At 40.9% G+C, this 27707-nt stretch overlaps 1 protein-coding gene across 1 annotated transcript in view; it reads right to left on the bottom strand.

The window, feature by feature from the left end:
• The window catches only part of GLIS1 (GLIS family zinc finger 1), a 180815-nt gene that overhangs the window by 96632 nt on the left and 56476 nt on the right, over positions 1–27707 (bottom strand). The window contains exon 2 of the mRNA XM_041421657.1: positions 408–606. Coding sequence (XP_041277591.1) covers positions 408–606 — 199 coding nt within the window. The remainder of the gene's footprint in view (positions 1–407; positions 607–27707) is intronic.

Raw genomic sequence — 27707 nt, 5'->3', positions numbered from 1 at the left:
TTAAAATCTGGTAATGTTAAATTTGTAACAACAACAAAAAATAATGGAGTTTTGTGTTTTCATATAATTAATTTATAGCAAATGTTTAAATAGAGATTCTGTTCATAGCATATCCAACTACACTGTATATATCAAAACCAGAGACCAAATTTTCACATTATGGCCTTAAAAGCAAAAACCAAGGATGTGGCTGTATGGGAACTCTGCAAAAACTTCATTAAGGAAAATGCTGTAGAAATAGAAGTGGCACCGGTTTCCTGTAGGCTTGAGGTTGGCGTGCCAAATCACCGTGTGGGGGACGCTGGGTTGGGTGTAAGTATCATCCCTGCCTCCCAGGCAGTAATTTGGTGACACCATGGCATTGGGGTGGAGCCAAGGGCACGAGCTGGTAAAAGCCGGAGCGGTACCTGAGATCCGAGTGCGCCAGGTTGAGCTGGCCCACGTGCAGCAGCCTGTCCCGGGACAGCGCGTGGTCTCGCACCAGGGAGTTCCCCGTGTGCAGGAACAGACCCTGCCTGCACACAGGCACCGAGCCACTCGTCATCTCCATGTCCATCATGTTCTTCTTCTCAGAGATCAAATTGCAGTGACTGTAGCCACCGTTCACTGTCAAAAAAATAAGCAAAAAAAAAAAAAAAAGATAAGGGTTTGACTAAGAAGTCTCTCACTGACAACTTCGTAAACTCATTTTGGATTCGCTTACAAAATTCTCATATTTACAAGAGGAAGTGGAAATGAAAGGTTTCACAAGGAAGCAAAAATTCATTGCCAAGGAATTTGGATCTGGGGTTGTTTATTTCTCATTGCAGAGAAATGAAGCATCTTCTGGCCTGCACAGTCAGTTGTATTCGGTGGGTTTGGACTGAGGTGTTTAAGACCACTTTGGATGCCTTTCAGCTTATAGTGGGTCTTTCTGAATATCAGCTCTGCCCTACTTGTAACCATGCCATAAATTACCACTATATCCTCTGGAGTCTACAGCTCCAGCAGGCTTTATTCCATTCCTCTTCTGGCTTTATCGCATCATAATTTAAATCGCTTCAGAGTCAATACCAACCTTAGCAGGACTTCTGACTGTTAACTGGAGTAGATTAATCACATTTAAAGGGCATCTAAATACACTGTTGAACACTGTGAATAAGTTTTTAAAGGCCACACCACCAAGAGAAGATGGTAAATCAATCATATTACAATACCCAATTCACAGTTCCTCTCTTTCCAACAGCAGAATTACCTGGAATACAGTCAAGATGTATCTTCCCTCCAAAACACTGTAGATCCTTTTTAAGTGTTTAAGATTTATACTGGACTTGTAATAAAACACTTTCCTTCATTCCCCAAATGACACAAGTCTGAAATTCATTAGGGCTTTCTAAATATGTACTCTACCAATTTTATCATATTATCAAAACACAGAAACTTGAATCTTCCACCAAAGCTCAGTAATACCAACTGTAGCACACACTGATACCTGTTTGTGTGAAGACAGAGATTTCCTAGAATAACATGAACACTATCCCTGCGCTGTCAAAAATAATTATCTTCTCTTGTAGCTGTCAAATCAGAGAACACATTCACTCCTTGCAAAGCAACAGAACACTTATGCTAAATCCATGAAATTCTGTGTTTCAGCCAATCCATTTGCCTTCACAAAGTACCTTGCGGATTAATTAGTAAGAACTAAAAATTTCTTGCACAACAGTGCCCTGAGTGCAGTTGCACTTGCACCAAAGCCTCTGAAATGTGCTCGCCACATGTGAGCTGGAACAACGATGGACAAGGAACAACACCAGCAGCTCATGGGTTTTTTCCCCCAAAGCAAGTAAAAAAAGAACTGTGAGAGTATCTCCAAACACAGACAACCCAAGTGCTTGAGTGTCCAAGCACATGTGAAAGCGAATTCATTACCTCTGAAAAAAAGGGAAAAAATCCACTTTACACCACTTTAACTGAGAACAGAATCTGGCCCTTTGACAACTGGCTGTTCTATGCTATATTAATATCACTGGCTGGCACACATAAGATTTAAGCACTTTCCATGTCTGGAACCAGATCTCGTCTTTCACTGGTATCGAGGGGCCTTTAACCTACATTCTGTAACTTACCAGTAACAGATGAAAAGAGCACACACTCCCTTACCTTCGACCAGAGGGTTCACCCTGCTTGCACTATACCATAACCATTCCATAAATCCATATAAAAAACTAATCCTAATTTACAGAGAGTAAATCTAATAAAAGCAGAATGGTTTCCAGAAGGATCTCATGGAAGTGGAATCCATCAAGGTAACTTTTGTCTTTTTGTGTCCTGCAGTTTTGATTTATATCTTCACATTTAAGTGTTCACAAGGGAATGGAAGGAGTTGATACAGTAGTGTGCAAAGGCTGCAATCAGGCAATTCCTTCCATATGAGTAATCAAGTTAGTTCAGGTTTGGATATCTTGCTTCTTTCATTTTGGGGTAACTAACTTTAGGGGAGTTTTTTCTTGATTTATGCCAGATTAAGTCACGTGACAATTGGTCCCATGGACTGTGGTGAGGCTGCACACCTTGGAAAGGACAGCTCACACTGGTCAAGACCTGTAGGTCAGCCCTACGTTTCTTGCTAGGGGTAAATTCTCCTAGAACAAAACAGAACATTTCCTTACACAAAGCTAAACCTGTCTGTCCAACAATGAGATCAACATTTAAGACACCCCTACTAAAGGGCAATAGCTCTCTTTCTTCCCTAGGGAACACCTTGTTTACCATTCAGGAAGGCTTCACCCTCATTGACAAAATTAGCTATTAAGGCTAAGAAGATAAGAGCAAGAAAATTTACCAAAAGGATAATTATTCAACAATAAATGCATGTTGCAGTGCTCTGGAGTTTACCTAATTAAGACCAATGAACAAATAACTGAAAGATGTCTAATTGAAATGACTCACATTCGAAATAGAGACAGATTTGAAATATTTGCCTAACATACTAGATATCCCCAGAGAGTTGTGGGTTTTGCGGCAAAGACCAAACTAGGTCATTTGCCTTTTTTTTCTTACTGTTCATTCTCTTTAATTACTTCTTGTTAAAAAAAAAAAAAAATTGCCATTCTTGGTTTTGTTTGGATGTGATGTCCAAAATTTACCACGACAACACTGAGAAATGGAACGCTGTTACTGGCAGTTGGATGAGTCACGTGAGACGAGTGAAAGACCAAACAGTACCAGATTTTCTCAAACAAGTGAAAATCATCCACGATGGAAGAAGCCACCACATCTCTCCACTGAGAGGAAATTATTAACTCAAAAGCTGCCAACACAGCAAAGCCACGGGAGAGAAGGTGTCATACCCACCCTCAGCATCTCGTTACATATAATGAGTCCTGAATAATCCACAGCCCTGAGTGTTTGGGGTGACTGCCACACCTCCTACACAGTCAGTAATTCAAACCCATGCAGAGAGATGCACAGCACTGTGCTGCTGACTGAAAGCTCTAATGAACAAACTGAGTGCTTCAAAAGAATCTTCAAAGTGATTCATGAAATAGGCCATTTTTGACGTTTTCAACAATAACAACAAAATCAACACTTTGCCAAAGTTTTTATGCTTGTCATGCCATTCTCTATGGTGAATGGGAGGAATTGTCTTAATCCTGTGACCCCAAGCCTTAGGGGCAGAAAAGTAGCAAAGGAAAAGAAAGCAAAGGATGGGAAATAGATATTAGAGTTGTTCTTACACCCCTTACAAGGCAGGCCCAACTGTGTGACTGTGGAGACAGATTTTCTGTCTTTTCTTGTGGAAAAAACATGGCTTCTCCTTTGTTTCAGTGAACCACTATTAGCAGAGATATAAGTTTGGGATCTAAATTTTTCTATTATGGACAAAAGAGAAGGAAAAACATTTAGAAGTAGCTGGAGTGATTAGCCACAGATGCCATTACAGCCTTAGCCGACTTTACCCAAGTATTTTCAGGTTTTTCAGTATTTATCCAGGTATTTTCAGTTAGATCCTAAAACAAGACATCCTAAACAATGACTTCCAGATCCAAAAAGAAAGAATGCTCAGATTTTTTTCTTGGCCAGTTTCTTCACAGTGATTTGCACCATCTCATACACAACAAGCCTCTAGACATTTGGGTTTTTCACTCCTTCATAGAGGAAAGTTCTGCACTCTGAGTCTCTTTTGTTGCTGTTGGCCTCCCCTGAGGATGGAAATGGTTAACAGTAGCAGCACTAAATTTTCACTGCTCCATTCAAGAGTTCCTATGTCAAAGAGGAACAAAGCAGCTCACACCACACCCCAGGTTCACCCTGGATCTCTGTATCAGTTACAACCTGTTCACATTTTAAGGTCTGTTTCATAGAGCTGATAGAGACATGGCTTAATTTATTTCTAATGCTTGTACACTACCTTAATAAAAACACAGTGAGAGCCAAAACATTCTTTATCACTGAGCAGACCATAATAAATAGTGAGAGTCAAGTGAAGACAAAAATTGTCCTACTCTGGAGTTTCAAAACAGGGGTGGAAGATCCTCTGCCTATTTCCAAATAGGTACAGATGACAAAAATCTATAAAAGATTAGGATTAGAACCAATAGCACTGAACAAGATTAGAATTAAAAAAGGTCTCTTTCCTCCCAAGTTTTTATGAACCATGCAATAAAATCCTACAACAAAAATACTCATTTCTTTGCTTTCACATTGATGTATGAGTGAAGACAGAAGGGCTAAGGAAACCCTTGCAAACTAAAACAACCCAGATAGAGAAATAATTTGTAGAGTATCAATCTTGAAAACTCATGGAAGATAAATACAAGCCATGTGTGTCTTTCTAGTAAATTCTGGACCCTAAGTGTTGGCCACAGCCATATTTGTTATTTCATGTTCAATTTATTTTTAAAACTAGTTATTTGGATTGCATTATATTTCTGTTCTGGGGAATTTATTTTTGCAGACTACACACAGTATTTTAGGAGAGTGAATGTAGTATGGTCGGCACTACCGAATAAAGCAACATGGTTAATTTTATATCAGTACAGCTTAACACAATTTGAAAACAGTTCAGTAGTTTATAGATCTGTAACCTTTTCACTTTCAAGCACGTGGATAGATTTGGCTCCCATATTTGACTTTATCATGATATTTTAAAGGCAGCAAAGAACACATAATAATCTACTGCATCTTTCATTGCTAAACCAGCTGCAATGTTACAAAGTTTAGATTTCCATCTGAGACCTGCACAACACTTTTTCAACTTAGCAAGTACAGCCAAGATTCAGGAAAACACACGCCATGAGCTCTAGTTCCAGTGACTGCACAGCCTCAGCTGATGTTCTGAGTTAGACTCTAGGTGTGTAAGGACAGAACTGTTTTAGCCAATAGTGAACAGATTCTCAGAAAAACAGAGAAATACACTGTCTACAATCAAAAGGAGTCTTTCCCTAGGAGCAGGTTTGAAACTCAACATTCTTGGCTTCTATTTGGATCTCAGACCTTTAAATTATACACCCAAACAGAGGTAAGAGCAGACTGAAAATGACCATTGGCCTCTTTTGTAGCAATCAGGACAAAACCTTTCATAACTGGATGAAACACAGGTCTTGTCATTACATTCACTGTTACAGAGTCTCTTCAGCTTGGAATCACCCTTTTCTTGTTGCCAGGCAATTTGAAAAATATTGTTCTCAACACATCTGGCTTTTTTGTGTTCAGTTATCTTTCCTCACTACTTGGATTTTAGTAACAGGGGGAAAATACATTAAAAAATAAAAGTTTTAGGAAAAAATTAAACTCAACAAACATTATTTTAATTAAAAGGGAATCACCAAACCCTCCTAATGGGCACTTGGAGAATATAAGCTCAATATAATGAAATTTGATGTGTTACTTTTTTTTTTTTTTTTAAGAGGACCAAGTTTGGAATAGGTTTAATTCTCAGTATTTCGGATAGGTAGGATATCCACACCCCCCCCCAATAAATGCCACTGTGCTTTTGCTGTAAGCTTTAAGACAACTACACGCTGTTAGGGTTATGCACACTCTCACCTGCCTTGGCCCCCTTAGTTTGTCTTTTTTGCTGCCCCAAAAGGATACACCAGGGTTTCCACAGCACCCTGTCATTAGACAGAGCCTGTACACTGAAAGAAATCCAGCAACTCTTCCAAGACAGAAGTTCACACATTTTGAGATGAGGTATTTGAGCTGTTCCCCTTGTAAAGATGCTTTCATAATTGGTTATGTGATTCCATTGGGAATCAGGATCTTTCCATACATTCAGAATGAGAAAATCTATTCATTTTCTTCTGTCCTCTAAGTCATTTAATTCCCTAAAAGCCAGAGCATGCCTACTATGAACTGCATGTGGGTTATTGCTTTCCCATTTACTTACTAAGCCCTGAACTTTTAAACTCCCAGATCTCCTCTCCCCTATATTTTACTTAGCCCATTTAGTCTCTCTTTTCCATGGAAGTTCCAGCCAGCAGACCATGTAAAGACTCCACAGGGGTATGGGCTCTCCCAAACATTTGAAACACAAGGATGTGCAGGGAATGAAAGCTGGGGTTTTGCCATATGGCACCTTGCATATGTCTTATATAAACATACTCCAAGAAGGAATTTCATGTCTGCCTGGCTCAGCAGTACACTAAATACATTAGAAAGGAAAAAAACCAACACAACAAAAAAATTTCCATCAAGATGCTAGGCTCAAATTTTTAGGAGCCTGATGTGTCACTAAGTCAGTAAGAGCCACAAAGACAGAATCACTGCAGATCACCTGGGGTTACACAGAAAAATAAACTATGAGAGATGGAGGAAACTGGTGACTAGAAAGTATTTTGTTCTTTTCAATGCAAGCTGAGCGGAGGACAAGATCTGGTGGGATGTGGATGCACATTTAGTCTTATGGATGTAATTCTGATATATACATTTGGAAACCAGTCTACTCACAGGCAAAAGAGACAGAAAATCAGTCATAATAGGAATCAAAATGCACTGGAGTCTACGAAGAACTTGCCACGTCACTATGTAATAGGAATGCTCCAACATGTACAGGGAAAACAATGGAGGGAGTTGGTAAACCTGTACATCACTGTCAGCTATGGGTTGTGTCCATTTGCTGGTCCTCCCAGAAGTGTGAATTAGGCTCCTTTCCTGTGAGACACTTCAAGAGTCTCTCCTTTCCACTGCTATCTTTGCTTCATGCTCACTTGTTGCAAGAGCTTCCACACATTGTTTTCTGGTTCTTTATGCATCAGGGATGAAAAGCTACAGCCAAAATGCATTTGGTTGCTGAAGATTACACATTCTCCTAAAACACTTGCATTGGCTCTTCCGTGCTCTTACCAAAAAGGAGACATCCTCACACAGCTTCCATCCAGACTCACTACAGACCTCTCACACTTAAAAAGGAACCCACATCGCCTAGCAACATCTTTGTACTCTTACACAGAATAATTTTTTACAATGAAAACTCAAATTGCTACCACATAAGAGGCAAGCATTTCACCTACACCATCTCCTTGATCATTTAACACTTGATACCTAATACAGTAATGGCCTCTTTGCAGCTTACAATTAACACTGCCAGAAAGAAAATTCAAGACAAACAAACAGTTTCCACAACATATGCTGAAAAGAGCAACAGCCTACCCCTGCTACTTTTCATTTGCTGTTTTCATTGTTTGACATTTCTTTCTGCCAGGATTTTGGCATTATTTCATGGCTTGATTTGAAATATATTTAACATCAAATGATTTGCAACGTCGTTTTCTATTTTACCAGAACTATGCTTGGGACTAATTCTACTCAAATTGAATTTACCCTTCTACACTCAGTGCCAGTGAATGGGCCTCTTGCAGACTCTCCTCTGACTGCAGTTTTAGGGCTGCAGACATATGCAGTGCTGTCAAACATACAACTTAATGTATCACCAGTAAGCACAGTCTGCTGAAGGACAGTGTCAAACATATGAGTTCTTGGTGCAATAAATATCTATATGCCACGTAACACAGAAAAACCCCCTCTTAAATGTAACTAGTTCAGGTGTGTATATCCAAAATGGGGCAGCTTCAGACAACAGCTGGGAGAACTGAACATCCTGATTGTATCTATCTCTTCCAAATGTCAGATTCTGGGGGGTAACCAAGGCACCCCCACCAGCACCTGCTCTGCTGTGGGGTTTTTTAGCAGACTGTGGAACAAGGTAAGAACAAGGCTATTGTGGAAGCTGCTGTGAAGAGGTGAAGGCATAGGGAAGAAGAAAATCATAGACAGGAGTATGAAGAAAAATTAAAGAGTACGCAGAATGCTATAAAAATGGAAAATATTCTCATAGAAGGGTGCTGTCTTACATGAACACTGAGTAAACAACAATGAGAAGTTTAGCTCCTGCTAGAAGGCATCTGTGAATCTTCCAGTGATGACAGTGGGCAGTTGGTATGGATTAGGAGGTATGTGGAGTACTCTCTGTTTTTATTTAGCAAGGATGCCTTCCATAAACTGGGTCTGCACTTTCCACACAAGCCCTGTGAACAAGGTATCTCAGGGATTATATGAAGCTGGATATGCCAGTGAAGAAACAGATACAGAACAATCACTGTCGCCATGAGAAACCCTTTGCTCTGACAAACACATTATGCAATCATGAAAAACAGGGCTGAAAGAGTCTTCAGAACATGATTTACTCTGTCCTGTGTCCCTACAGCATAATCCAGCCTTACAAACTTAAGGGGGTGTTTGACCAATCTACTTCACAGGCTCCAGCAATTCCAGCATTTCCAGCAAACTATTCAGTCATTTCACTTGACTTAGGAATTCTTCTCTTTATGTCTAACTTAAAAGCCCCTTAGCACAACTTAGTCTGTTACATATTGTCCTGTCCAAACTGGACACGGAGAGGAGTCTGTTCTCTTGCCCTCCATAGCAACCTTTTATGTTTTTGCAGGCTGTCTCCACTCAGTCTTCTCTCGCCAGTGTTACACAGCTCTCATTATTCAAGTTTTTTTCTCATAAATCACGTTTTCCAGAGCTCTGATCTCTTCCCTCTCTCTTCTGAACTGTCTCCAACACTCCTTTTTCTGTACTTTATACACCTTTTTTCTCTCCACACTTTTCACTATCAGATCCTGTTCTTTGCAGCTGGTAGCAGATAGAGACTTCTTTCCCTGAGAGCCAGCAGCACAATAGCAGGCACATCCAGCAGTTAAATCTTATCTGGATTAATTTATCTTTTTTCTTGTGTAAGACAAAGAATAATGAGATTAATGAACCTTTGGCATGATCCAGTCTTGCTGTTTTGTTTTTTTTTTCCTAGTGCATCAAACTGCCCCCTGAAAAATGCCATGAAAGCCCAGAATGGAACTTAGCAAATGCAGAGGTAAAGGTTGTCTCCACCAAGGTCTCCTCATACCAAAACACAACTTAGCAGCATAAAACACTGAACAAAAACTCTCAGGAACGTGCACATATTTGCACAACGTCCAGACTCTGGTGTTAGAGAAGTCTCAAAACTCTAATTAGGGCTGACTCTTCAGATCTACAGCACTTTTTCTGCTGACCATCCCTGCCATCAAGAATACGTGAAAGGCATGAAGTCATTCTAGCATGCTGATCCAACCCATCCCATGGAACTGAGAGTAATTCATTAATCATATTGTCTCTGAGCCCAGTTCTGTTCCTGTCTGGTTGTCAGTCACGAGTCTCTACCACAGGCAGTGAAATGAACAGCACTACAAAACTACTAAAAGCAAGATCAGAGTTAGGAAGTCTTCCAGAACTGAGTAGCCAAAGATGCACACTGAATTCTGACATCTGCATTTTAATAACAGTGCTCAATTAAAGATACAAGGAGTGCAGCCAGGAACTCAGTAAATATTGTTGACTAACCAAAGTGAGCGGTGAGCCATGGACAGAACAAACTTCTGCTTGGACTAGATCTGAGGGTCACAGAGGAAGTTCAAACACTCCATTCCTTTCCTCTTTAGCATCACCTTAGCACACTGCTAACCTTGATCATCTGCATTTTTATGTGACTTTGGTGCTGAGAAAAAAAGACCAATTAAGAGCAATGGAGATGAAAATGTTCACTGCACACAAAGTGTGGACAAAAGGTGTGAGAGGTTCCCTAAACATCAGGACCGAATGTTCATAAGAACTATTTCTAAGTGGGAAACAGACCTCGAGGGTGAAGTGACTGAGTCTGTGAATATCAAGCATAGCACAGGAATAGAGTGAAACTTCCAAAGACCACACAGTTTACAGGCTGAGCCCAGAAAGAATGCAGTGTGCCTGGTGCATTGTATTTCCTCTGGGATATCTCCATCTAGTTCAACCACACACTGTTGGATCTTGAGTGCATCTTTTAACAAGACATCAAATCTCATAGTGGAATCTTTAAATGATGGAGAATTGCTTCAGTAGCAGTTTGTTCCATGGCTCTCAGCATGAATTTTAAATAACTTCAGCTTGTTTGACTTCAGTTCAGACACTGGGTCTCACATTATGACTGTGTGCTAGCTGGAAACACATGACATACCTGGTACTCTCTCCCTCTGTAGATAACTTCAGCCTTGGTTCCTACCTTCACTGATTGACTGTCTGCTTTCTTCATTTTCTCACACTACAGTATATTCTCCACATCATGAATCGTTTGTGTGAATCTTCTCTTAAACACAGCCAGTTTTTCCAAGGAACCTTGTTAAACTGTCAACACTAGAACAGCACAGCACTAGAATCAATAACATAAGACAGCAGCATTGTTTTCCTACTTCTGCTTAATATGTGCCTAAACACAACTTTACGAATTCTAATGGTCTTTTAACGGGTCCTTTGGAAGATCTTTAAGAGGTCCTTTAAGACTCTCAGTGTTTTCAGGAAGGGAGAAGGATGGTTATTCTGGTTTTCTGTGTGCGTGACTTTAATACAAGTGTCTGCTAAGAAACAGAATAAAGTCACCAAATTACACTACTGTGCCTCCGAAGTTAATGACCCAGAATGAGTTCTGCTGTCGATGGGCCTAACTCAATAGGCACCACTGAAAACAATGGAGTCCCCTAGTGTGTGACCAAAAAAGAAATAACAACTTTTTAAGGAATGTAGCAACTGCAGAAGCTCAGTAACCACTTATGAAACTGGGGGGGCAGGGGGGAAAACAGCTATTTGAATTTTTTGTTTACAGGCAAAAAGAGCTCCAGCAATAGATTCAGTGAGTGTGAGGTTTCTGTTATTTTAATTAAGCCTTTCTTAAGTTTGCCTTGTTTGGTTTAGCACTAGTTTTACAGAATAGATCTAAACCCTATGGCTAGGTTGCAAAAAAAAGCAGAGAGGGAGTAACTAAAGCCATTTAAAAAATAAAGGAGTTGGAAGCTGAATGTGTGTGTCATCTGAGCCCCATGCTAAGCCATGGCCTTTTACAGCTAAAATGATTGCTGACTGAACAGACTACAGCTCACAAAAATCCCTACTTACCTGGCAGAAATCCATGTGATCCTGAGCACGCTGACTAAGAAATTAGCTGAGATTAAGGGGGAGGAATGCAACCTCTGGAAGTTCCCAAAAAGAGAAAACCAAGAATTTTTTTCCTTCTCACATTGTCAGCAAGTCCGCAAGAGGGAAAACATGAGAAGAGCACAGCTCCAAAATCACTCCTTGTGATACGACAGAAGCAAGTCTCATGCATTATTTGCACTGCAAATCATCAGCAGTAGCTTTCCAGTAAGCAAAGCAAGGAAAGAAGACATGAGCAACAGCCAAGCTGGGGCTCCTCACAGCATGCTGCAGGGATGCCTAAGGTGGTGGGACTTGCTGCAGGGATCCAAGCCTGTCTCCAGTGGCTGTATCAACCTGGGCCAGGCTGGCACAACTGCTCTCAGAGCAGTTCACAGGCCAGCCCAGGTCAGGCACTGCACTGTCAGCCACAGGCACTTTCACTGGGGAGATGCTTAGAAAGCACAAAACTCCACTGAACCAGCTCTCGTGCTGCAGAAACCAGTCTCACACAACCAAGAGTGGCTTCCCAAAGCTCAAGCCTACATGCCCTGTACGTCTGTGCATTTCCCTCTTCTCAGTCAGTGTGGTAAAGCAAAGTATCCTGTTTCTGTGAAACTGAACCCCAGCCATGTGTATACAGCTAATGACTGGTTACACCACCCATAATGAAGAGTCACGTTTTGCTAACTGCATAGAAAATAAACAAGCTAAAAAGAAAACAATTACTGGCTTTGGTGGGGATCTCTCTTGACCTTCCTTCTGGACTCAGATCCTTGATGACTGCTATGCACTACAGTCACATGCAGCACCTGCTTCAGGGTTGCTTTCCCTTTAAAGCAATTGCTATTTCTCCACTCTCTGCTGCAGAACATCCATCCAGCAGAGGCCAGAGCACTGGAATTGCTGTGATCTGATCAGGATCATCCATGGTCTCTCTACTTTCACCTGACTGAAGTGCAGTCACGTCGAAGGACCTATGCTCAGCTTTTGCTTTTGAGGCACAGGTAGTGTTTGTCCAAAGCACACAGACATGCCATGGCAGGGGTGTGAGGGAACCTCATGCCCTCCTTCTCCTCAGCACCAGAGAGGGGACCATTCTTTGTACATTCAGTGAGAACCTTCTACACCATATCCTGTTATTTACTCATTAATACTGTCAAAGCACAAAGGATTATAAAGCCATTGCAGTTTACTTTGCACAGGAATGACCAAAAGTGGCTCCTGCCTCAGGAAGTTCACAGCCTAAGAGAATGACAGATGCAGGCAGCAGAGCAGGGGGGAATGGTGAGGCAGTGCCACTCAGCACAGCAGCACAACTGTAGCTGAAGGTGTGTCCATCTTTTGTCTGCATCACGGGCCAAACACAGCACATCCAACCTCTCCAAGCACAGGAGACCATGGCTCAGGCCTGGCAGTGAGGACCAGCAGTTAATGGCTGGCAGGACAGAAAGGAGGAAAGGGACCTTGAGATGAGGCAGGGAGAGATCACACACACACAGCCCATGGTCTGCCCCTGCAACAAGGAACCTCTCACACTGCCCCTCGGTGCTGTCAGTAAAAAAGGAAGGTTAAGTTCTGCCTAAACATCCTACTGTGCAGTGATCTGCCTCTCTGTAGTCTAAGGCAAGCCCAGTGCCACAGCAATGTCTCCAGAGGTGACATGGTGGCCCACACAACCCTGCCTGGATGGACATTGGGCCCATCCCCTTCTTCCAGGGAAGTAGTAACTAATCAACTATTTCAGTCACAGTTGGACTGGGACATTTTTCAGGGAGGAGTGAAAATAAATTGGGGGAGGGGAGGAAAAAAAAAGGAAAAAAAAAAAAAAAGAGGGACTTACATTGACAAGTGGGTGGTGGGGATTATGACCCCAGTCAGAGGCCTTGTGTTCTTATAAAAAAGTCTCGACAAACCCCAGCATCTGGTAGTTCAGCTGTGGGTTTCCACTGTTTATTTTTCTATTCCAGCGCTCTCATCCCTGTGCATTGCCTGTGCCTGGCTCTGTTATAAGCATTCCAAGCTACAGAACATAATTGAAAGAATAAAAACCCCAGGCTCAGCATCAGGCACATGTAGAAACAAATGAAACTGCTTAAATCCTTCCTTGCATTGATGAGAACACAGGCAATAATCCCCCAACACCACACCAGGTCTGAGGCAAGTGCAGACCAGAGTGTCAGCCTCAGCAGGCTCCACTGAACTGGTGGTTGCACACATCAACACCAGGTTATTCTGCTCTCAGCAGTGGAATCATGACAAACCCTGTCACAGAGAGAAGTTGCTCCAGTGAACTGTCCAAACAACGGATCCTCTTTATTTCTCTCTTAATTTCAAGGAGCTTAGCTCTTTCTCTGTGTCTCTTCACCCTCTTCACCTTCACACTCGATCTGGTTCTCAATTACAAATCTAAACATAACAACCATGTTGCTTCCATTGACAACTGTCTGCGTACCAGCACTTAAAAAATTCTGTCTTTGGCATTGCTTAATAGACGGTAAATCATCACAGGCAGCTCCCACCAGCTGCACCTTCAGTTTGCCTTTCTTTCACTCTTACTTTGAACAGTCCCTCCAGGAGGTCTTCATAACAGAGGCTCCACGTCTGACTTGGAACTCACGACCCTCACTCCACTTCCAGGCCTTTCTGCAGACTATTCCTAAGGCCTTTCTCATCTACCTGCACCATTAGAAGATCCACCCAGCTTCCCTTACCCTGTTTTTCTAATACATCCTCTCATACGAGCTTTACTCATGCAATATTCCCTTACTGATAATCATCCAGACAATTGCAGGAAAGAACAAATACACCGTGACAGTAAGGTGAAAACATGCAAGATGGGGAAAGACTGAAGAAGGGAGCTGTGTTAAAATGAGCCTATGCAGCCGTGATTAAAAGCTCCAGGCACTACAGGGAGCTGTGTGTACTTGGCCAAGATTTCCCTCCTGCCTCTCTCAGAGCTGCACCACTGCTGAAGGTCTCACCTGATGCCCGAGCTCCATGGTGCTGGAGCATCCCTCCACCTGCAATGCACTCCCTTCCCACTATTCCAGCTCAGGTCAGAGTCAGGAAAGGAGCAGATCTCAGTGCCTGAAGGAGAGGCTGCAGAGAAGCCCAAAGCTGAGGCTCTGCTCTGCTGGGCAAAGGGAGAGGAGGAAGCTCTGTCAGCCCCAGAGATGCTGAGCCGCCCTGCACTGCCTGTGCCAGGCCGGAGGCGGCTGTTAATGTCCCATGTGAAGGAACTCAACCTCTGAGAGTAATTTTTAACAAAATCTTTTGAGAAATGGCCCATCTTTCAGTCTAGGCAAACCATGTTCTGCATCTAATCACCAAGGCCACTGGAGCTGCTAACTGTAATTGGTGATAATCACAGGAGAATGTTACTCTGTGACAATTCATTTTCTGTAATTATTACTCTATTCTTCTAAGTTACCTAAATGCTGTGCTTACAGCTACAAGAAGAACATTCCCATTGCCAGCTCTCAAATTGTTTTCACTTTGAGAGATGCATAATATTGAAAGCAGATGTACCAACTTGAACCTTTTTTTCTGCAACATACTGTAAATGTTTTTAAAATGTGACTCTGGTACAATGCATGTCAAACAGTTGAATTCAAGGTAAAATGTGCTGCCAAAACCAGAAGACAAATGAAGTTTAAAATCAGTTTTGACAGATAAAATGGAGACACTTTGAAGCCATAAATCAGATGGCCAGTCTCTAGGAAGTCAATAATGAATGTATCTTTTCTCTATATTTATTATCTGAAGATATACAAAAGAGCAGGCTGACAGCAAAAAGCAAATTTGTACCTCATTGTCTAAAATACTTTACCCAAGTGGCAGTGGAAGTATGAGCAAGTTCATCTCCCAATATCTCTCTGTTCTGAAGACAGATGAAAGGCTAATATTTGTACATCTCGGTATTCAGAATCATTGTCTAAAATAAACATTTCAGCCTGATCCACTTTCAAGAAAGCATGAACCCATATTCACAAACCAGCAGATACCTGGATTATATTTTTTAACATTCATTATGAGCAAATCATTTACTGCTTCAAATAGGGTTTTTTTTTTTTTGAACTTATGTTGCAAGAAAGAAAGGACACAAGGAAACAAATTTTGCTTGTAAAACCTTTTTCTACCTTTTGTGCAATCTGGTTGGTTATATTGGGTCAATCTCTTCACATGTAAAATGATGCATGCAAATAAAATCAAACCAAAACAAGACAAAGCAAAATGTTTTCCAAATTCTGCAATAGAGTGCTTACAGTGTTTATACAAATAGTAAAGTCTGGCTAAAACAAGCATCTGACAGCTCTGTGCTGCTTTCAGACACATGACTTCTATTTGCCATTTATCCCATGGAGGCTGAACTGGGTGCCCAGGCAGAGCCCCAGTGAAATCCCCGGGGCAATGCATGAATACAGAGTTTTACTTGCACTCATGCCATTGCTAGATTAGATCTTGTGTGCTGTGCACTCCACTCCGTGCTCACTCAACACGCTCCTTCTAAAGCCACACAGATCTTGATATAAACTGTCCTGGAGGAATTAGTTACTAAAGAATACATAATAAACAAAGGCCCAAGAAACTGGTGTACTGAAAAATAACTTTCACCTCCTGGCTTTTTTTTTTTTTAAATTATAAATTACACTGTCAATCTGCTGCCACACATTCTGTTTGGATACCAATGAACTCCCTAAAGAGAGTGAGGTCTCCCAAATGGAGACCCAAATCCCAAAATGGATTCCCCAACATCGGTCACTTTTAAGATGCAGCTGGTGCTAGGCCATCTTGTCTATATTGGATACCAGGAAAAATTCCTTCACCAAAAGGGTTGTCAAGCATTTAACAGGATGCACAGGAAAGCACAGGAGTCACCAGACTTGGAGGAATTTAAAAACTGTGTAGATGTGATGCTTAGGGACATCAGTTAATGGTGGACTCAGCACGGCTGGGTTACAAGTTGGATCTAAGTCTTTTCCAATCTAAACAATCCTGTGATTCTTTGAGCATGCTCTTGCCAAAAATGGTTGGACCAGATGATCCATGATGTTCCTTTCACCCTGGTATTCCATGACTCAAAATGCAGCACCTGATAGTAAACTCTGCAAGATTTAATGAGGAAGTCTCCAAAGGCTGCAGGAGAAACAGCTGCCACAGCAGCCTCCTAAATTGTCAAATCAGGAGGGAAAAGACTGGATCTGCACACAAATCCGTCAATATGAATGTACCAAAGCAAACATTAGCATGTGGGAATACCTCATGGATTCAGGACACTCTGTAGAGATTAATACCATTACAACAATCTAGACATACATGAAAATAAGACTCTCTTCAAAAAAGCTCGATAGTGATTCATGAAAATGGTTCTGCCATTTGTCTCAAATCACTATTCCAAGTTTTACACCATCTGCAAAAAAATAAAATCAGGACTAATCATTAAATCTTACCAGACTATCTTTGAAATCAAGATTTTGAATTAAAACAGGCAACATTTTCTTTTAGCTGGTTAAGATCCCAGCGCTCCTTTTCAGTGAGCTCATGCATTAGTTACTCTAAACTGCTTTTTATAAACACCCAGTCACACCAGGCAGTGAGGAGCCTTTCACCAGCAGCTGGGTCCAACAAACAGCCATCCTATGCAAAAGGACTTTGCATGCTCAGAAAGGCCATCCATAGGCACTATCTGTTACAATATCTATTATCTCTCCTTGCTTTGGCCCTGACATAAGGTGGTGCTGGTTCTCCTACCAGCACAGGGCAATGGACATCAGGGATTACCTCAAATCAGTATGCACCATCACTGGCTCGGGTAATTACTGCCAAATTCTCCTAATCTACAGAGATTAGCATTTAAATGACAGTTGCTTGAGTTTTAATCCTATCACACACATCTCTATGTCAGCTCCTTTGGAATTCAACAAAATGCCATGAGGCTTGTGAAAGTTACTACATAAATCATCTCCAAGAGGGGGAAGACATGCAGCACTGGGACAAGCAGAACTTGTTATCTTAGTAAAACAGCATTTTCCATAGTTTATGGTACCACATTCTCCCTTTCCTTCAGATACTATGTTTAAATGCAACTAAGATTTTGTCAATGCCAGGCTTTCCTTTGCGAGTTCTTATCCTACAATTTATGCTATTTTATGGATCGCTGAGCTGCTGTTCACAAAACCAGCCCTGAACAATATGCTTTGTAAAATGAAGAGAACACCCAAAGCAACCCATTTATCACAAGATCCTGCACCTTGCCCACAAAACACTGCAAGTACACGGGAGCGTGTGGAAGGTAGCAGGGCCCCATTTCATTAGTATCAAAATTAATCACTCTGCAACATGGAAACCTGTTTGTTTAAGCTATTTTATAGATACAGCAGTCAAAGGCAAAACTGGGAACAAGAAGTGTTCCCTCTCTAAACACTGTTGCTTAGAAACCCTGTATTTTTAAAACCCTACCACTCTAAATTCAGCATTGCCTGTCAGGATGGGATTTCAGCACAAAACATTAAGGTATTTTGAGGCCAGTTTCCTAATTTGCACTGTGCCATATACAGAGTTCTTCTTCATAGCAGTATAGTGACACTATCAGTTGGGATCAGGAGACAGGAAACTGAGTACTTGTTCATTATTCATATTCATCTCCACCATAAATTCAATTTTCTTTTGCTAGTGATGTGCAACAAAACAAGACAGACAAGCCTTAACCTCACACAATGTACAGAATAGAGGACTAAAAAGGATACAAATGAAAATGCATTTGAAAAATAATAAAAGCATAAAACTTAAAATATTAAATAAATAATAAAATTAACTAAAAATTAACAGCAGTTATTTGGTTTTGCTAAAATAACTTGCTTGAAATACATCCTCTGTTCTTAGGAAAAACAAATGGCACAAATGTAACTACACTCTGCTAAGTCGTACCTGACAGCTCACAGGATGCTGCTGAAGCACAGACACATCTGTTTGTAGTGTCTTTGTTGTGTTTTATTATCTCCATCCTGCTGCACTGCTTCCTTGTCTCTTAGATTGTTAAAGTTTATCAGTTTTCTTATTTAGAAGACCCTTCAATTCAAGCAGTCTGGGTTGCACTAAGAAAAAAGTGATTTTTACAAAATTAAACATTGTTTCTCCAAGACAATTGTATTTTTACAGAGATATGCAAACATCTGGGGATAAGATTTACATTGATAATGAATTTTTGTAAAAGAGAAACATGGGACAAAGTTCCCTCTGAAAAACAAGAATGTGAGACAGAATCAAGAAGTTAATTCTCAGCTCTCAATGACTTAATCTTCATGTTTTTTATTAGAAACTAATTAGGAACAGTAATTTAAAATACTTAGCAAATCAAATCCTGACCTTGCAGTCAAAACCTTATCTAAAGTCTGTGAGTTTTTTATCTAAGAAACAACAAAATCAGTAAGAATTACAGGGACTGGGTTTTCATTGTTTGAGTTTTACCTTGACTACACCTCTTTTAATTACCCCTGTTTTCCCTCAGGCAGTACCACCCACCACAGACCTTTGGTCACATCCCAGCAACATTTCCCCCCTGTAACTCTCTGTGCAGCAGGCCAGGTTGTGTACAATACACCATTCCTAGCCCTAAAGGATGCTCCATTCTCACAAGGATAAACTCAGCTCCACCTATAAATGTCCCTTCTCCACCTAATCCAACGGGATGGCAAGGCTTGCTGTCTTGCCAGAAAAACATTACGTCTCCAAGCTGACACTGACTATGACCCTGACCCTCTAAGGCATGTTACATCTTGTTCTCCAGCCATCAAGTTTTAATGTCTCTTGTGTAATTCAGAGAACAGTGATGCTCACAGGAGATACCGAAGGCCACGGTTTTATTGCAACGTGACGTACCCTGAAATCAATGGAGGGGCCTCAGCTTAAACAAAACAATACTCTTTAACGTACAGTTTATAGGGTTTAGCACAGGGGATCTTACTTTACATGAGTGTATAGTGCACCATGGACATTTCTGAGCATTTCACTGCTAAAAGTTTCCAAACGATTCTCCACTGAAATGCTGGTGTTTACACGAACAGAACAATGCAAAAAAAAAAAAAAATCTGCAAGACAAACTGTGTCTTCCTTCTGCTGCAGCCACAGTCATCACCTCTTTGTTGTTTTAGTTTTCTCTCTCTACTCATTAAGTGCTTGAGACCTCTCTGCTGATTCTTTAATAAGGATATTGGAAGATAAATTTTCAATCAGTCAAGGCAGTCCTTAAATATTATCAGGCTATTTTGTTAAGAAAGGTCAGTTGAGTAATCTGAATCTAATCTTTTTGTTAAGATTGCAGATTGGCTCAGTGACCAGAATAAGGGTTTGTGTAAATGATTGCCTTTTATTGAAAGCAAGTAGCAACAATGGACTCATATATAAATGCAACGAAATGCAAAATAAAAAGAACTTATCTGCCAGAAATTACTTTTTTTTCCTTAGGTTTTCATCCTGCCAACTTTTTAGTAGCTTGGATAAGTCTGAAGATTTATTTTTTTATTAACCCAGTTGAAGTTTAGCAGAGACTAAGTTTTTTTTTAACACAGTCAAATATTCTCGAAAAGATACTTTATGTGGAGAAAAACGATTACTAATTCCCCAAATATTTTTAAAATCTTCAAACGCACTCAATTCTTTGCCAAAGTCAAAGGAGCCAGAGTTTCCTCAGATGCATCAGAACTGTCGCTGTCCTAACTCAGGCTTTGAATTTGACAGGACTTGCAAGCACATCAACACTGAACAGTCAGGTTGGGTGGGAAATTAAAGCCTCAGGCACCAACAAGTGGCTCTGGCACCCAGCAAGCTCCATGTTCCACTGCTGTCGGTGCCTTCTGGATGCTCCTGGATGGAATTAGTGTTATTAGATGGGAGGATACCAATTCTTGACCTAAATAGCAAACAGAGGCCCTGCTTATACAAAGTATGTGCACATGAAAGCACAATTAAGTACTATTTTCAAAAGTTAGCTTTTAAACAACAACTACTAGCAATTCTGGAAGACAGCACTCCTTTATAAGAAGTAACAAATAAAACTACTGTAGGATTGCTTTAATTCATGACATTACAGGAGCAAGAAACAACCTCTGTCTCAGTGAAATACGCCTTACAGAACAAGAAAAGCAAAATGCATCCACAGGCTGTGCAAACTGCAAGTTCTGTAAACGTGACTGTCCAGTACAAACTCCAGCACAGATAGATTCCAGCAACAGGAAATAAACTGTACAAATTCCTCTAAGTTTTACTGCATCACCTCAATGCAGGGAACACTTGTATATGCCAATTAACAAAAATGACAGATAGAACTGATATGTCTTCAGGGGTTAATGGAACTCATCTTCCATATAAGCCCAAATATTTTACTATCCTTTCAACAATGGCCCTTTACTGTCTGAATTTTTCAGGTCTCCCTATCAAGTTCAACACTTTTATCACAGCTGATGTATTTTACAGTTGTTTTCTTAGGACACCTTAATTAAGATAAGGTTAGGACACTTTCAGCTTTTCCTTCAACAGTACATGATTATCTTCAAAGACAGTGGTGCCTATGTCCACTTGAAGGCCTGGAACACAGATGGACCTTGGATCAGACCAAAGACTGAAACACTGGAGCTGATAATTCACATTTTAGATGGCCCTCAGGCAAGTCATTCAGTTCAGCCTGCACTTTATGACTTTCTAGTAAAATGGGAGTAACAGCATTTCTGTATCTCACAGGGATACTAACAAAATAAATATATTAAAGACCGAGATACCTGAGTTCTGCAGGACCATACAATCACCCTACATAGACTGCTGTCTGGCCACCCCCATTTCAATGCTTTATGTATTTGCTGGCAAGACCTAATATGAAGCCTTCACTAAAAGGATCTTAAAATATAGCCAGAGAGCACACAGGGGATTGCATGATCTTTGTCAGGAAGAAGTCTGAATAATTCAAACAGGCTCCAGAATTGCAGAGACATATATATTTTGAGATACTCACTGGAGCTAAGCCTGAACTCTAAACCTCCTAAGCCTTTGCTGTCACTGCCAGACAGGAGGAACCTTCATGGTTAATTTTAGAGCACAGGAAAGGATCTTCAGAAGCATCCCAAGGAATCATCAATGCAAGTGTACCTCACAGACATGCCTCCCATAACAAATCGACTGGTGCAAAGGGAAAGGGACAAAGAAAGCTTTTTTGAGTAGGCTGCTGTACCTTTTACAATCTGTCTTCATTTCTGGCAAATTAGCTCAGACTGCACTGAAAGACCCATTCCCCAACAGAAAGGACAGGTAGGCAGAGCCTTGCCAGAGCACATTTCAGTGAGGCTTTCTGGGGCAAGTAAGTTGAATTCAGCACTCAGAGGATAGAAAGATTGAAAAACGCCTTCTGAGAATTAGGGTTTTACTGAAAACGAAGTAACAGCTCAAGCCAAGGAGCAGCCAGAAATCAGGCACAGTGCAGTTAGCCCAAGGCTCAATCAAATCTGAGATCTGGCTAGTAACAGCTCAAGCCAAGGAGCAGCCAGAAATCAGGCACAGTGCAGTTAGCCCAAGGCTCAATCAAATCTGAGATCTGGCTCTATGAAAAAGTCCAGCTTAAGACAAATATTTTAACACATTTTCTTGTAGTATCAGATTTCAGTCACTTCCCATTCACCTTAAATTGTGGCCTAGTCACATTTTCACCGTTGCATTGACAGAGAAAAACAACAGAAAGGGACAAAAGCAAGAAAACTAAGAGGAGCCCTGGAGTCCCTGTCACCACTTTCTCCCTCCCTTTCCCCAGCCTGTTTGCTGTTGGGTCATCCCAGCCCTCCCATCCCATCCCATCCCTCACACCCTTATTTCCAAGGCCTCAAGGCCTGTCATCACCACAGAGGCAAACTGGCCCATCCCTCCCTCCAGCCTGCCTTGGGAATCTGGGATGTTTGCAGTTTCCACATCCATCCCAATGACTGCTGCCAGCAGACTCTCACAGGAAGCAGGAATGGCTGCAGGATACACCCTGCTCCAAGATTACAGATATGCCCAGGCCAGGGTCTCTCATCACAAAGCTGCCAACAATCCTTTACTGCTCTGGATTCCAGCTCAGGAGAAAGCCAAACACCTCACTCAAACACAGCCTTTGGCCAGGACTGGGTGTAGAGTTCTTCAACATAGCTGACAGTAGAGTAGGTGGGAAGAGAGCCTTCTCCAGACTCCAGTCTCCACTGGAGATTTGGCGGTGCTCATGGAACAGAAACAGTTGAAAGAAAATTCGTGCTTAAAAAGGAAGACACCTTTCTTCCCATTTCAGTTCCCTTCCTTCTGCTTCATCCAGTTTAGAGGACTTACATGATTTTGGGATCAAAAGCGAGTTTCAGATCCTGAGTTCTTCTGGAGAAACACCATAAAGAAATCAGCCAATCAAATCAACAAAACCCAAACCAAAGGAGAACTTGCTCATTTTTTTCTTCTTCTTTTTGAGCACTTAGGAAAGGAAAAGAAAGATTATTTTTCTGAGCGGTATGCTGTAATTTGAGCATGGAAATTAAATTGCCAATTTTTTATGCTACCAGAAATTCTCTCAGGAAGGGTATTTTCTTCCATAGAATAGCAAGAGCAGTTTTGAACTAGGAAACTAACAGGGATATTTTCTGAAGTCAGAAATAGATGAAGAAGATTAAACTGGTTTTGATTTCCTTCTGAACTAGAAAAAAAAAAAATTACCATATTTAAAGTGACAGGAAACTCAGAAGATCCAGAATTTCATCACACTGCAAGGTGGCAAGTTTCTATTTATCAACCACTTCATACTGTCTCATACAGGCACTTTCCTGAAGTAAGTGCAACCTAATTTAAGGTAGCTCTCCTTTCAGAAAAGAGATCTGAAGTACATTTCACTGACAAGGAGGTGCGTAGAGTTCTTCAACATGGCTGACAGTAGAGTAGGTGGGAAGAGAGCCTTCTCCAGACTCCAGTCTCCACTGGAGATTTGGCGGTGCTCATGGAACAGAAACAGTTGAAAGAAAATTCGTGCTTAAAAAGGAAGACACCTTTCTTCCCATTTCAGTTCCCTTCCTTCTGCTTCATCCAGTTTAGAGGACTTACATGATTTTGGGATCAACAGCGAGTTTCAGAGCCTGAGTTCTTCTGGAGAAACACCATAAAGAAATCAGCCAATCAAATCAACAAAACCCAAACCAAAGGAGAACTTGCTCATTTTTTTCTTCTTCTTTTTGAGCACTTAGGAAAGGAAAAGAAAGATTATTTTTCTGAGGGGTATGCTGTAATTTGAGCATGGAAATTAAATTGCCAATTTTTTATGCTACCAAAAATTCTCTCAGGAAGGGTATTTTCTTCCATAGAATAGCAAGAGCAGTTTTGAACTAGGAAACTAACAGGGATATTTTCTGAAGTCAGAAATAGATGAAGAAGAAACTAACAGGGATATTTTCTGAAGTCAGAAATAGATGAAGAAGACTAAACTTGATTTCCTTCTGAACTAGAAAAAAAATTACCATATTTGAAGTGACAGGAAACTCAGACGATCCAGAATTCCACCACACTGCAAGGTGGCAAGTTTCTATTTATGAACCACTTCATACTGTCTCATACAGGCACTTTCCTGAAGTAAGTGCAACCTAATTTAAGGTAGCTCTCCTTTCAGAAAAGAGATCTGAAGTACATTTCACTGACAAGGAGGTGCTGCAGGGAAAGAGTGTGCATGTGGTTACTCACAAGTGAGCAACTGACACGAGGTGATTTGTTACTCTCTAGTAATTTATCCTGATGCCAAAGCCCTGAGGCCCAGTGCCTCCATGAACACATCTGCTCCTATCCACGGGCTCTTTAAAAGAGCCGAAACATCAACACAATAGTAATTTGTCTCCTAGCAGAACCAGAGACGTTTATGCACCTCAGGAGCAATGACTGTACACATGGAATGGATATTCTTGGAAAACCTGTAAAGTTCAGAGAAAATCTTGTGAAGGAAATACTGTCTGTCCAGCCATTCTCATGCTGTGCTGTGTGAGACTGCCTGACCTACCCAGGATGGTTCTGTGGATCCAGTTGATCAGAACACAGATCCCCAGAACTTCTGCTGGTGCCTCCATCTACTGGCACACAGAACAGCCCAGTCAAATCCTGCTGCTGGGAGACCACGGGACAATTTCTCAGCTCATGCCAGTCACCAAAATTCCCTGCACTCCAGCACTGATGCCAGTTCCTTCTGCAAAACCACTCAGTTTTAGGGCCAATGAATAACTCAGCTTTCCTCTCCTATCTGCTTGTTGGTGGCTCCTGACTGCTCAATTCTGTGATTTCACTGGAATCTCCATTAGATCCAGAGTGACCTGAAGGGTCATACACTACCAATCAGCCAAAACCAAAGCCCTGGATCAAACAGAACAACCATTTTTAAAAGCAAGGACAGGTTTGCTTACCCAAGTTCAGACAGAAATATAAGCTCTTCACATTCCAGGACAGCCTCTCAGTATTTTCCATTTTCATTTACATACCTTATAAAAATAGCCAACATTTCATGATATATACTCACAGAAGTTAGTCCCTGAGGACAGATGCAATTTTTGTTTACATGGAAAACCTGTCACAGGCATTAAGGGATATACGAGCGTTACTGTTAGCTGTTTGAATTGTGTCCAAAGAAAAAAATTAACTCTGTAATTAAAAAAACAAATCCTGCCTGAGGCTAGGCAAGGAACCCAAGAAACAGTGGAGTAGATGCTCTGTACTGGGGAAAGAAGCACACTGTTCAGCGTGGCATCTGGCAGAGCCCTGATAAGCACAGAATGGAACTGCCTAGCGAAAAGAGCAAAGGGGAAAAAAATCCAAAGCCTCCAGGGAAAGCAGTAACACACATGAAGAACAAAATGTGCCCTTGAACTCAGCACAGTTTAAGTGCTCCAGGAGTTCCTTCTAACATCCAGCCTTCCATGTCTGTCTTCCCACAGAGACAAACTCCCTCCAGAGCCCAACTCAGTTTTCACATTTCTCCAGAGAGTTCCATCACTGGTATAACAGGATGGAGCTTTCCTTCCTGCACAGTACCAACAGCTCACAGCACTCACTAATGACAACAAAGTAAAGTCACTACCACTTTGTGGCAAATCCTGGTCAATCCTGCAGCTCCACTGGAGCAGGTGCTGTAGAACATCCTACAAAATCTAAGAGATACAATACCAGCAAATGCCCTCCCTCTGCACTTCTGGAATCATTTTAACATAAATAAAAACAAGTTAAAGAGTTCTTGATATTAGAAAAATGTTTTAAACACATGATTGTTTATGGATGAACTTGAAACTTGTGATGCAGAAAAATGCAAACCATCTTCCCTCCCCATTAAGTAATGTATTTAGTACCTAAAAAAGAGTCTTGGTATCTCACTCACCATACTCTTGACTCCATTACAGGTCACAAAATACATTTCCTTCCAAGACAGGACTGGACCAACCAAAATACTTTTATAAGCAAAATGTGACAGTATAAGATCTCTAAACATGAAAACCGATTCCAGCAGAGTCTGTTAATGTACAGAAATATCAGCATTCTGCCCTGCTTTATATGGAACTCCTTGACAGACCCTCTGTAACTCAAAAAACAGAATAAAATAATTTATGTTCCTTGTGTATCTATTGGCAATAATACTTACACAATTTTAATGAATTTGCTGGTAAATCAATAGCTCTGTTTCTGTTCTGCATTACAAGTGTTACTGCATGTCAAATAAATCATTGTAATGAAGTTTGATGAGCAAAGGGTTTGATGGTAGTGTTCCATAATTATAAACATCAGCAGCAAGACTTTTTCAAATCATGAAAGGAAAAGTGCTTTGATGATTGCAAGTAAATTCCCTGATTAAAATTACTTTAGACATTTTGGGCAATGGAAGTCTTCAAATCTGGCCTTGACCTTTGCTCTTCAAAATACATCTCTTCATTAGTAAATTGCATTACGTTTAATCATCAAATAATAAAGACATTGAACATCACAAAAGCCACAGTACACAGTTGATTTATTTATGCAAATTTTAGAGATGCAGTTGCTTGAGCAACTAAAGGTATCCAACTTCTAAGGAAAGAAAAAGCTGTATCAACCTGATGGAAGTATTTGCTGCCTTCATATGGAAAGAATCAAAGTACTGAAGAAATAAAGTATCAGCTGAAACAGACACCACATTATCGAGACTATAAAACATTACTTATTTTCAAGTTTCTCTTTGACACAAGAGTTGAATTTAAAACTATAGCTAACACTGGGTCAGGTGCAGGACTCAATGAAAGTAAAAATCACCTTCACCATTTCTACATTTTTTCATCAGATTCCTCCTATCTGCATATCAAACAACTCCCTGAATGTCTTACAGGCACAAAGAAACCAAATGACCCAACTAAATGGGTCTTGCTGTGAACTGTAAACAATTTAGGTGTTCTCATCAAAGAATAATAGCAAACAAACCTGGACAGTAACATCAGAACAGATGTGCAAATTGCCTGCTTGGAAATAAACAGGGTTTAAAACATTATCCAACAAAAAAAAATAGGCTTTTACAGGAGAAATCTTTTTTTTTTTGGTCACTCCTTAACATCCTGAAATACTTCTATGTATTCTCAGCTATTATGTTTATTGTTCTTGGTTACAACAATACATTCCAACGACACACCAAAGACATTTTCCCAAACTCACAATAACATGAAACATTCCCACTGCTCCTCCCTCCTTGTGTTTGTCCACGCCTCCAACCTTGCAGGACATTTTGGAAAAGGCATACCAAAAGAGCTGAGATTTCCAAACTTCCCAAGACTGAGCATGAGATTTCCAGGATGTGACAAATGGCACGTGCTGGGAAGCAGCTGCCCTCTGCTGCATTACCTCAACTGGCACCTACACAGGCTCAAAGAATTGGGAGCAACAGAAACCTAATAAAGAGACCTGCATTTAGGAGTGTCTTCTCCTCCCACCTTCCTGATCCACAAAGGCAGTACAGGAACTCAGTGCTCCTCTGGTTTTGTTCCTTTCTTACAGATCCCTCTGAGATTTGGGCAAGCACAAGAGCAAATCTCTCCTGAAAGCAGCATCACAAACAGTGTGATGACAGAGGAATGCTCCATGAAGCAAAGCTAGAAAGGGAATGCAGGATTCCTGCTGAACTGTGAGAAGAGATCCAGGGATCTTTCTTCACTAACCATAAGCCTGAGGGAAAAAACAACCTATGAGAGAATGCAGTTGCA

The sequence above is a fragment of the Onychostruthus taczanowskii genome, unplaced genomic scaffold, assembly GCF_017590055.1.
Source record: "Onychostruthus taczanowskii isolate IOZ18803 unplaced genomic scaffold, ASM1759005v1 scaffold7, whole genome shotgun sequence".
Classification (NCBI taxonomy): Eukaryota; Metazoa; Chordata; class Aves; order Passeriformes; family Passeridae; genus Onychostruthus; species Onychostruthus taczanowskii.
This window is presented reverse-complemented; position numbering and strand designations above follow the sequence as displayed.